Source organism: Falco peregrinus, chromosome 19 (genome assembly GCF_023634155.1).
Source record: "Falco peregrinus isolate bFalPer1 chromosome 19, bFalPer1.pri, whole genome shotgun sequence".
Lineage (NCBI taxonomy): Eukaryota > Metazoa > Chordata > Aves > Falconiformes > Falconidae > Falco > Falco peregrinus.
The window spans coordinates 2,235,830-2,247,709 of record NC_073740.1 but is presented as its reverse complement, the minus strand read 5'-3'; the positions used below and the strand labels follow the sequence as shown (position 1 = coordinate 2,247,709).

Below are 11,880 nucleotides of genomic sequence, written 5' to 3'. Positions count from 1 at the left end.
CTGGCCTGGCCCGGTCCGGGGACTCCGGGCTCCCTCCTGGCCCTGGGCGGGGGCAGCAGCTGCCGCCACCCGAGCCCCTGGAGGCCTCGCGGCCCGGTCCCCCCGCCCCGGGCTGGGGGGCGTCACGGGGGGGTCCCCCGTCTTGCGGGGGGACGCTCCGTACCTGCTCCCCTGCTCCGTATCGGCCCCCCCAGGGGCTGCCCATCGGGGGGTGGCCGCCGGCAGGCCTCGGTCGTGGGGAGGCGGCGGGCCCGGCCTGTGGGCCCCCCGGCGTGGGGAACGGACACGCGGCGCCTCCCCCCTAGCCTTCCCCGGCGTGGGGGGGATGGACACACGGGGCCCCCCCTGCCGTGGGGGGACGGACCCCGGTCCCTATGCCATGGTGCAGGGGGACACGGGGGCACCCCCCCGCTGTGGGGGGGGATGGACATGGGGGTCCCCAGCTTGTGGGGAATAGGCTCCTGCCGGTGAAGCCCTGTGTCATGGCTGGCCAGCCTTCGTACCGCCGCCCCCCCCCCCCCCCCCCCCCCCCCCCCCCCCCCCACAAAAAAAAAAAACAACCCAAACTGCCTTCCCTTATATAGCTATTTGTAAAAAATTTTTTCAAAAATGTTTGTTTTCTTGGTGTGTTTCCGCACGTGCTGAGTGGCCTTTTCTTTCCCGGCGCAGCTGGCGGAGCTGAAGCAGGAGTGTCTGGCACGTGGCCTGGAAGCCAAAGGCAACAAGCAGGACCTGATCAACAGGCTGCAGGCGTACCTGGAGGAGCACGGTGGGTGCTGGGGTGGTGGGCGCAGGGGTGGTGGGCACGGGGGCTGGGACCTGGAGGAGCACGGTGGGTGCAGGGGTGGTGGGTGCGGGGGTGGTGGGCACGGGGGCTGGGACCTGGAGGAGCACGGTGGGTGCAGGGGTGGTGGGTGCGGGGGTGGTGGGCACGGGGGCTGGGACCTGGAGGAGCACGGTGGGTGCTGGGGTGGTGGGTGCGGGGGTGGTGGGCACGGGGGTTGAGACCTGGAGGAGCACGGTGGGTGCTGGGGTGGTGGGTGCGGGGGGTGGTGGGCACGGGGGGTTGAGACCTGGAGGAGCACGGTGGGTGCTGGGGTGGTGGGTGCGGGGGTGGTGGGCACGGGGGTTGAGACCTGGAGGAGCACGGTGGGTGTGGGGGTGGTGGGCGCAGGGGTTGGGACCTGGAGGAGCATGGTGGATGCTGCAGTGAGGGTTGGTGCTGCAGGAGGAGCACAGTGGGTGCTGGTGTGGTGGGCAATGGGGGGTTGGGACCCGGAGGAGCACGGTGGGTGCCGGCACAGGGGAAGCACGGTGGGTGCCGGTGTGGGGGTTGGTTCTGGGAGGAGCGCGGGTGGGTGCTGATGCAGGGGTTGGTACTGTGGGAGGAGCACGGTGGGTGCCGGCGCCGAGGTTGGGACCCAGAGGAGCGTGGTGGGTGCTAGGGTTGGGACCCGGAGGAGCGAGGTGGGTGCTGGGGTGGTGGGCGCGGGGGTTAGGACCTGGAGGAGCGCGGTGGGTGCTGGGGTTGGGATCTGGAGGAGCACGGTGGGTGCCGGCGCAGTGGGCGCAGGGGGTTGGGACCTGGAGGAGCGTGGTGGGTGCTGGCCTGGAGGTTGGGACCTGGAGGAGCACGGTGGGTGTCGTGGCGTTGTGGGCGTGGGGGGTTGGCACCCGGATGGGGCACGGTGGGTGCCGGCGCGGCAGGCGCAGGGGTTCACCGGGGCGAGCCAGCTCTGTCCCTGTGCAGCTCCTGGGTGAAGCCGTCGAGCCCTGCTCCGCGAGCTTTGCTGTCACTTCCCGCTTTCCCAGGGAAAATTCTTACCGTAGGGTTTATTTGGAAGCGGGAGGCGTTCCTGCAGTAACTTACTGCTGCGATTTGCTCTGTTTTCTCCTCCAGCTGAAGAAGAAGCAAACGAAGAAGATGTCCTGGGAGAGGAAATAGAGGTAGGTCATCTTCTGGGCCGGCTGTCCCGCTGGTGGTCTGCGTGGGGGCTTCTGCTTTGCCTGGTGGTCTGTGCCTGAGGAACGAGACTGCACTTGGGGCTGCCTCTGGTGTAAAGCGCCGTTGTCACTCCCTGCTGGGTCTAATCCTGCTCCTTTTTGTGCCAAAGGCACGGTGTGACCCCCGTGAGCCTGCAGGCGCGTGGTGGGGGGGGGTGTGGCAGAACGTGTGATCTTGGTGCGGGGGTCGTTCCGTCCGAGGATTCACGCCGCGTCGCTCCGTGTTTTGCTACAAACTGAAGAGCGAACACGGCTGGAGCGTTTTTTAAGAAAGGATATTTAAGAAAATGTTGCCAGGTGCGGGAGAGTTTGTTCGGAGGGAGGTGAGGAGATCCCACCTGCAGCAGAAACGGAGTGTTCCAGCTGTCAGGCTCTTTGCTGCTTGGCAAGGTGGGCAGAGGACGTGGAAAATTTTGCCCCGGTTTGGCAAAAAGTGTTTGGGGAGAAGGGAGACGGGTCTCAGCAGGTGGACGCTGGGTGCTGCGCGGTTTCTGGTGTCCTTCGGTGGCTCTGCTCGTGGGTGGAGGGTGTTTCCCCTCGAGTTATTCCCTCAGCCTTGCAAAGCCTGGATTTTTTGGTAAGGGGTTATGTGCTGGAAAAAACAAACGGAGAGCCGGTGTCCGTAACCGCTCGTTCTTCCAACCCTGCCAGGCTCAGGCTGTGAGCGTGCGGTACCGCTCCTTGCCGCAGCCCCTGCCTTGCGGGGCCGAGGTAGACATGGAATGCAGAAATGTTGAGATATATCGGGGTGAATTACAGGTGTGAGGCCACAGCGAGACCCCAAAAGACTTGAGGTTTTCCCGGCCGTGGTGTGTGTTCTCTTGCTCAGCTGGCCGGAGCGTTAATTATCTGATCTCCTCTCAACTCCTTGCAGGAAGAAGAGCAGAAGCCGGTGGAGCTGCCTGCCAAAGTAGAAGAGCCTCCTGTAAAATCGCCCGATGTGTAACTATCTTTTCTGAGTAGAACCCAGCGAACCCGCGGGGCGCGAGGGCTGGCGGCGATAACCTTTGTCCGGCCCCGTTTTGGAGTTTGGGGCTGAGAGGGGGGTCGCAGGTGGGAGCAGGATTGCAACCCTCGCCTTAGCCCTGGGCGGTGGGTGGTCTCCCTGTGTGGCCACCCTCTGCTGGGGGCTCCCGGGGCGGGGGGGCTCCGGGGCTGTGGCCGGGGGGGCTCCGGGGCTGGGGCCGGGGGGGCGCTGTGGCTGGGGGGCTCCGGGGCTGTGGCTAGTCCCGGGGCTGGGGCCAGGGGGCTCCGGGGCTGTGGCTAGTCCCGGGGCTGGGGCCAGGGGGCTCCGGGGCTGTGGCTAGCCCCGGGGCTGTGGCTGGGGGGCTCCCGGGCTGTGGCTAGCCCTAGGGCTGTGACCGGGGAGGGTGGGGGGTCTCCGGGGCTGTGACCGGGGGAGGGGGGTCTCCGGGGCTGGGGCTAGCCCCGGGGGCTGTGACTGGGGGTGGGGCTCCGGGGCTGTGACGGGGGGCTCTGGTGGCTGTGGCTAGCCCCAGGGCTGTGGCTGGGGGGCACCCAGGCTGGGGCCAGGGGACTCCAGGGCTGTGGCTAGTCCTGGGGCTGGGGAGGGAAGGGGGGGCTCTGGGGCTGTGGCTAGCCCCGGGGCTGTGGCCGGGGGGCTCTGGGGCTGTGGCTAGCCCTGGGGCTGGGGCCGGGGCTCTCCGGGGCTGTGGCTAGCCCCAGGGCAAGCTGGAATTGAGCCCTGGCCGTGTGGCCACCGCACCCGAGGTGGTGTGTGAGCAGGAGGGGGGCGTCCTGCGCCCACCGAGCGGGGCGGGGGGTGGGGGGGGGCAGGGGATGGGGGTCCAGGTCCCCGGGCAGAATTGCTTCCTGTGCAGATGCCATTAAACCATTACTGCCTTTCAGGGCATCAAATGAGAAACCTGTCCGGGAATGTGCAACAAAAGCGGCGCGTTTTTCTAAACGGGAGACCTTAACGAGGCTGGCTGTGACCCACTGTTTTATGGGAGTTGTTTGGAGGAGGAGGAGGATGCCATTCCATTTAGCCTGGGAACTTCCCAACTTTGTTTCTTCCTCTTTTGTTCCCCCCCCGCCTCCCTCCCCGAGCTCTGTTTTCGGAGCATAAACTTTGCAGCACGCCCACTCCATTATATTTTTGTTCAGTCTTTTTTTTTTTTTTCCCTCTCCTGACCGGTCCCCCTTGTTTGTCAGCTGCACATTGTTTGGGAAGTGTGTGTTTGAAATGGAGCCTGGGCTCGGGGGGTACTGGTGCTAACTGGAGGGGAGGGGGGGGAAAAGTCACCCGGGGCTGTCCCATGAACTAGAACAGAACAATCCTTTGTATTTGAGGGCCATAAAGGAATAAAGCTCCGCGGGGCTCGCAGTTGAGGCTTTGGGCTTCTAACAAGAGTTGGATGTTAGCGTTAAGAGCCTGAAGACGGGCAGGGGGGTTGTTGGTGTAGCTTTACACCAGGTGTAACCTGGAGGTTGCACAGATGTAGCTCCGCGGCCTCTTGCCGTAACGTCCTTTTGGGCTGCAGTGCCCTGCTAAAATCGCGGAGCGTTTCTCTTCCCTTAAACGCAGTTCATTAGTCGGGTTAGAGTGAATAATTAACCAGAATTTTCTGGTTAGAGAACGGGTGAGAGCGTGGGGCGTTCTCCCACCCTTCCCAGCTTGCTTCCCATCGAAAAAAAATTTGGGAGTTGCGCTGGCGGGCAGAACCCGTGGCTGCGCCTTCCCTGGGTTGCGCATTTCCCACCCCTAAGACGCCCCAGATTGGGGTTTCAAAATTCCACAGGTTTCGCTTTAGCACCGATACCCCCCTCCGAGGGGGGGGGACACCGGCTTGTGGCCGCTCTCCTGGGAAAACCAGACCCTCGGTCAAGGTGGTGGCCACGGTGCTGGGGACGGGTGGCCGGGAGGGGAACCCCAGCCCCTCTCCCCCGGGGAAACGAGCGGGAGCTGTCCTGACCCATTTCTCTCTTTCCCAACGCCCCCAGGATTACGGAAAAGAAGGTAGTGAAGATAACGTCGGAAATATCGCAGATGGAGGTAAGGTTCCTTCTGCTGCGTGGCCCTCCGAGGTGTCAGCTTCCTTAGCCACTTCATTCCGTCGCTGGGGCGGTCTCAGCGTTTCCATTGTAAAACCTGCTTGATTTTTTTTTTTTTTCCTTGATTTTTTTTTTTTTCCCCGCTTGATTTTTTCCTTGATTTTTATCTTACCGACCCGTTGCTGGCTGTAGAGTGACCTGGCAGGGTCAGGTTCCTACATCTTTGGGAACGTTGCTCTCGGATCGTCGTGCTAACGCCCCTTTCCCTCACCGCTGGCCACGTGCCGCTTGCCACCCCCACCCCACTGCTGGCCCTGCCTCCGTATCTCCAACGCCGAGCCCAGTCGTTCCGTCGCCCCGCGAGGGTGGACGTAGCGTCCTCCGCTCGGCGTGATAAAAGCTGGTGGACTCCTGGACTCCAGCCGCCTCTCTGTCGTCCAGTTGTGTTTCCTGCTGTTGGAAACGGGAAAAATTCCTCTGCGGAGTTCACCAGGCTGTGGCTCGTCCCTATCCTGTGGGATTTGTCATCCCGATCGCTTGTAAAACTACAAAACTTGGTGAAGGGTCCGCTTCAGGGAGTAATCGGTTGGGGAGGAACTGGTAGGAGCTAACGGATCGCCTCGTCTTTATCTTCCCTAAATTTTTCCCTTAGGTTTGCTGGGTTTATTTAAAACCAAACACACTTAGAAGCCCAGATTCCTTTGGGAAGACTTGGCGAAACTTTGGAGTTTCAGGAATCTGATTGTGGGACTTTAATCCCCCCCTTTTTAGTTTTTTTTTTTTCTTTTTTGGTTTTTTTTTCCCTCGTGTTCCCTAAGAAAGAAACCACTGTGAAAACATGAGTCTCCCCGCTGTTCGCCACCACTTTCGAGTTTTAATCTCCTGTTTGGGACACGATCATTTCCACAGCAACCAGGGTGATGGCGCAAGCGGAGGATTATGAGCTCGGTGAGGGAGTAATGAGGAGAAACACGGGAGCTGGGGGTGTGTTGCTAAAGCCCCCCGTGATTTGGGGCCGCCGTTTGGCCGTCGCTGGGTCCAGCTCGTTAAACGAACTGGCTGAAGTTGCCCTTTTGTTTTTTCTCCCGAATTTTGCCAGAGCCGTTCGCTGCAAATCTACTTTTTCAGGGTGTTTTTTTTTGACTTGAGTGTGAATCGGGGCTTGGCAAAATTATGTTGCAGGTGTTTTTTTCAAGATGGAAGGGGATCGTTTTCCCCTGGAATATACGTAATGGCCCGCTGGAGGCTTTACAGATGCTAGAAATACAGATGAGTTCAAAAAACGAGGAGGCAAATTTGCCTCCTCGTTTTTTGAACTCATCTGTATTTCTAGCATCTGTACCACCGGAGAAAACGGAACACAGCCTGAAATCCAGCCCTTTGCTGTGGGTTAATTGAGTCTGGGGGGGTGTAAAGGCGCAGACCACCCCTCCACCCCAGCAGCCACCTTTGGGTGGGCACTGGAGCCGGTGCTCTGAGGTCGGCCTGGAGCCGAGAGCCCTGCCAGGAGCTGCCTCGGCAGGTATTTCTCTTGGATCTTCTTCAAAGCGTCACAAGGAAGGAGGAATATATCCTTTGACCCCAACGGTAACGTTTTGTGGGTCTTTATTGTTTCTACTCAGCTGAGTAGAAGTTCCCTCAGCCCTGCCCCGGTTAGGAGTGCTGTTCCCCATCCATCTTTTCCAAACACTTCTGTTTTGATGCAGATATTTATTACGCTCCTCACTGCGCTTTTGGCGAAAAGAAATGTTTCCATTACAGCCGTATTTGTTTCTCTAACCTTTAAAACACCAAGACGCATTTTTGGGCTCTTGTGTAATGATAAAACCTGAAATATTTCCCTTAAGCTTTTAAGGGGGATTTAATACTCGTAGGTGCAAACCCTCGCGCTTCCGATGTTTCCGAGCTTTTTCCGTGCCTCCAGCCCTTTCGATGTAGCTGAATTTCATCTTGAATCGTGCCGCTGACGGCAAATCCTGCATGCGGTGCTGAGCCAGCAGCGTGAATAGCGTTGGCCTCTCGTGAAAAGGCTTGTGCCGAATAAATTCTCTAAAAAACAACACACAAACACACACACACCATCCCCTTCTTCTAGCGTATTTCTTTGGCCTTTTGCTTTTGGCAGGGGGGGGGGGAGAAAAGGAAATCTCGTTTGCCTCTCGCAGCCCAGCCGATGCTGGCCGTGCCTGCCGCTCGCTCCCTGCCTCCGGGTGGGAAATCGGGGCTGCTCCCTCTGATCCTCCGTTCCCTCTGGCTCAAGGGCTTCCCTGGGCGAGGGGTGCAGCCCTCCAGCCTGGTGTCAGCTTAAAACAGTCACCTCTGTCACCTCCCCCCTCCAGTTCCCTTCCTAGGAGCGGATTCCCTGAGCCGCGGAATCACGGTGTGCCTTTTTTTTAATTTTTTTTTTAATTAGTGGTTTTTTGGGTTTTTTTTTTTAATTAGGCCGGTGTTTCTCAGCACCGTGGGAGCACCTTTTGGTCAAGCAGACATCCTGGAGCCTGCGGGGTGGCTTCTTGGTCTTCACCTGTGGGTGGGTGGGGGGGAAAGACCACCATCCCCCCCAAGGCTGCCGGTGGGCACGCTGGAGCCTCAGCCCGCTGCGTGTTGGGGTCTTGTGCCTTCCCCCCACCTGCAGAACCTCCTTTCTGCACCCTTCCCATCCTTGCTCTTCCTCAATTGCTTGTTTTCTCTTCCTCCTCCAGCGAATGCAGAAGAGGGCTGAGCGCTTCAACGTGCCCGTGAGCCTGGAGAGCAAGAAGGCGGCACGGGCAGCTCGGTGAGTCCGCGCTTTGGAGCCTTCTCTTGCTCAGGGGGTGGGAGAAAAACCTCTCCAGACACGCTGTGGGTGGCAGGTTGTGTTGGTGTGAGGCGAACGTGGCACTGGGGGGATGATGCCACCACAGAGGAGCCTGGCAGGGGGTGGGGGTTGCCTCCGGCTTGAGCAGACAGCGGTGGGTGGGTGGGCTTGGAGGGGCTGCAGAGAGGCAGCGCTCCTGGTGGGGTAGGAGCCCCCCATGGCACATGGGGGCCGCGTCTGGGTGCGGGGTGCTTGGTGTGGCCTGCTGCTTCCACGGGCTGGAGCAGCGGTGGGATTCTGGGGGGGGTTTGGGGTTATCCCGGACAGCAAAAGCGGGGAAAATTGCCGGTGATCCTGGAGGTGGAGGTTGGTTTTTTGTAGAAAATGGGGAATCGGTGAATTCTGCAGAATAAAATTCCATCAGCCAGTAACAGCGCGTTCCAATTCACCTCAGCCCCAAACGGGTTTTGCTCAAGTACGCTCCTGAAAAATATTGCAAGGAAAAATTCACCCATCGGCCTCGAAGCGCCGAGGGCTGGTTGACCTGGCCTCTGACTGAGCTCCGTTTGCTTTTGGCAGGTTTGGTTTGGCCACAGTTTCGACTAAAGGTGAGGAGGTGAAGCAGAACCCATCTACGGAGTGACCTCGTTGCAAATATTTAATTATTCCGGGGGGGGGGGGGGGCGGGAATAATACTGCAGGTGGGACTACCTTTGTTTTCACTCTTGTTCCTTTTCCTGCCTGCTCCCAGGAGCCTGGAGCGGGAATTGTAAAATCAGGGGAGGAAAAGGCATTTTTTTCCTTGTGTTCCCTTGGTATTCCAGATGCTTTTCCCAGAATTTCTTGCTCCTAAGCATGGCTGGCCAGGTTTTCCTGCGGTCTCCAGCATGTGCCAAACATCCCTCGGCTTCCTAAAATGCTCAGCGAGGTGGGATGGCAGCGGTTTTGTGGGTGGGGAAGCAGATTTGAAGGCAAAAAAGAAACAGGGAGACTCGTTCTGTAGAGAGCAGAGGTAGAAGCTGGGGGAAATGTGCCAGGGGTTCTTCGTTAGGGGGTAGGGGGGCTGTGCTGTGCCCCCTCATCCAAAAAAATCCTGCTCCTGATGTTTGTTCTCTAACTGGGCTTTCTTTTTCTCACCTTCTCGTTTCAGGCCTCTCTGCAGACAGCAAACCCACGGTAAGAAATGCTTCTTGTCTTTGAGTTACTGCTGGTTGGGCTCGGAACACGTTGCAATCGGTAGGAAGAGGTTCCTGGCGGGGGGAGTAAACTCTGAGTTGTTCAGGAGCAATGTCTGCGGAGCCAGGGTGGATGGCATGGCCCCCCTGGGTGGTGTGGGTTCCCATCCCTCTGCGGCGCCCGGCTCCGATTTTAGAATGAAACGCTAAAAGGAGCAAAGATGGATATTTAATTTTATTTTTTCATAAGCCCGATTGCCATTCTCTGCTTTCGTTTTGAGATGCTTCAATTTTACGCTTCAGGAATGGAAACGACGAATGACCTGTAGTAAATTACTCTTGCTTTTAAGAGCCGACGCTGCTTTGCTCGTCCAACTCCAGGTGTAAGGAGGAGGCAGAGCTGAGGGCTCTTGCCCCGAGCAGCCGGATTGGTGTTGGCACGTTTGGTTGAGGATGAGTGGGATGGGGTTAAGCCGAGGCGAGGGGTGCCCAGCAGCAGCGGGGGGGTGCCCAGCGGCCCCGAGGGGTGCTCGAGGGCCCGGGGGGGGGTGCCCAGCGGCCCCGAGGGGTGCTCGAGGGCCCGGAGGGGGGGTGCCCAGCGGCCCCGAGGGGTGCTCGAGGGCCCGGAGGGGGGGTGCCCAGCGGCCCCGAGGGGTGCTCGAGGGCCCGGAGGGGGGGGTGCCCAGCGGCCCCGAGGGCCCGGGGGGGGTGCCCAGCAGCCCCGGGGGGGTGCTTGAGGGCACTGGGGGGTGCCCAGTGGCACCGGGGGGTGCCAAAAAGCACCAGGGTTTCCTCCTCGGAGCTACTCCTGCGGGAGGCTCATCCTGAAGGTGCTGGTGGGAGGTAAGCACCGCAGCGTGACTGGTATCTCCGGGGAACTGGCCAGGCTGGGCAACATACTGGGAAGCTGCTGGGGCCGGGGAGCTGACCCGATGGTTTTGGAAGGCTGAGGGTGCAGCGATGGCTTCTTAAACCTGTGGTAGTGGGGTAGTAGTGATTAATTTTTCGGGGCAGAGGCAGGTTTGGTGTTTGTTTTCCGTTGTGTGGAGCGGACCAGTACAGGAGGGGTACTGGGAACCGGCTGCTGCTGCGGGAAGGGGAGCAGCACCTGGGGTGTTCATCCTTTGCTGGGTGTGAGGAAGTGCAGGGACAGGCTGGCAGATCCTGGCAGATCCCTTGGGATGCTGGGATCCATCCTGCCACCCGCAGGGATGCCGGCAGTGCCCCGGCCCATCGCTGTGCACCCTTTGCTCCGGGAGCCTTTGGCCGGGAAGGCGGCTTTATCTTTATCCCTGCAGCTTGAGTGCTTGGGGGTGGTTTTTTTTTTTTTAATAAAAAAAATAAAAAATAAAAATTAAATTGTTTCCTATCTCTTTGTAGGTAAACATGGATAAATTAAAGGAAAGGGCTCAAAGATTTGGGTTGAATGTCTCCTCGCTCTCCAAAAAGGTAAGGTGCCTTGGCCTCCAGGCTGTGCTTTTTGTGCCCCCCCTGCCCAGGCCGTGCTTTTTGTGACCCCCCCAGCCCCTGGCCCTGCTCTTTGCACACGCCCCTCCCCCCCCAGCCCACGCTTTGCCCCCCCAGCTTAGCCCATTGCTCCAGTTTACATCTCGTTATTAGCAGCGGCGTGAGCCCCGAGGGCGTCTGGTCAACACCGTTCCCTTCATCTTCCCTTCTGTTTGGTTTTGTGTGGGCCACTCTGGTGGGGGTTAGGTGAGAGTTACGTCTGCTGGATGGAGGAGGTGAATTTTTAAGGGGTTTTCCTCCAAACTGTAACCTGGGGAGGGATGCCGCTGCGTGCTCGGTTTGCTTTCGGGGGCACTTTGACTCGCGCACATTTCTGTTTTGGGGTAGGAGCCAAGTCTGTAAAGCCCAAGGTAATGAGCTTTCCGAAGAGAAGGGCATCCAGAGCTCCCGGTAGGAAAGAATTCTTTGAAGTACAAATGAGACGAGCTTTGTAGGGGATGGATTTGGTCTTAAAGCTCTTTATTTTTCCAGGGGAGCAATGTACACAAAGCGTAAAACCCTTCTCCTGGTCCTCGTACCTTGCAATGGGGCGGGGGCTCGGCCGCGGTGGAGCTGGGGTCGTGCCGACGGCATGTCAGTGGGGTGGGTGCTGTGTCCGCCTGGAAGGGTGCTGAGCCCCCGGGGGTTGCTTGGAGGTAAACCTGTACTTAATAGCACGGTGATCCCTTGCCTAAATGTGATCCGGGGAAGACGATTTGGAGAAAAATGGAAGAAAGGATAAATATATACCCCGAGATTAGCGCAGCATCCTGCGCGCTTCCCAAACAAAAACAGCCTTTTCCTCCTCCGGGCTTTAGCGAAGCCGGTGCTGCAGCACCGCTGGGAAAGAGCAGGGAATGAAAAAGAATTGTCCAGCTGGAACAGCTGGATAATGTTGGCATGGAGACCCCTCCTCGCCGCGGAGAAGGGTGGGAGCCGGGGGACGTTCGGCTTCTCTCCATCCCCGTGAAATAAACCCCTCTCCTCTTCGGGGGGGGGGGGGGGGGGGGGGGGATGGATTTGACCTTTTTTGCTGCCTATTTCTCCCCGTCGGAGCGTTCTGCTTTATTCCGCCGGCCCTGGGAATTCACTGATGTAGAAAATATCTGGCATTGGAGGTCGCTGTTCCCCCCCACTTCCCTCTCGGGTCCCTTTGGGGGTGGGGGAAGGAGGCCAGTCCATTAAAGCTGGGATATGTGGAGCTCAGGGTGAGAGGCTGCTCAAACATCATTAACCCTGTCACTAGGAGCTCCCATTTTTCAGGAAGAATATATGCCTTGTCAACAATGTTTATGGCCGTGGCCTTCCCCGGGCAGGGTTGTGTGGCTGCAGCCAGATAAAGCTGGGATTTTGGAAGGAACGTGCCAAAACCCCCAAACCCCC

General features: G+C 58.9%; 1 protein-coding gene across 3 annotated transcripts in view; it reads left to right on the top strand.

Moving 5' to 3' along the window:
• Positions 1 to 669: 669 nt before the first annotated feature.
• The window catches only part of SARNP (SAP domain containing ribonucleoprotein), a gene marked incomplete at its 5' end in the record, with an annotated part of 32,285 nt that continues 21,074 nt past the window's right edge, over positions 670 to 11,880 (top strand). For all 3 annotated transcript variants that reach the window (XM_055792012.1, XM_055792011.1, XM_055792013.1), the window contains 8 exon segments: positions 670 to 769; positions 1,901 to 1,947; positions 2,879 to 2,946; positions 4,969 to 5,020; positions 7,722 to 7,795; positions 8,396 to 8,424; positions 8,967 to 8,992; positions 10,372 to 10,440. In XM_055792012.1, coding sequence (XP_055647987.1) covers positions 670 to 769; positions 1,901 to 1,947; positions 2,879 to 2,946; positions 4,969 to 5,020; positions 7,722 to 7,795; positions 8,396 to 8,424; positions 8,967 to 8,992; positions 10,372 to 10,440 — 465 coding nt within the window.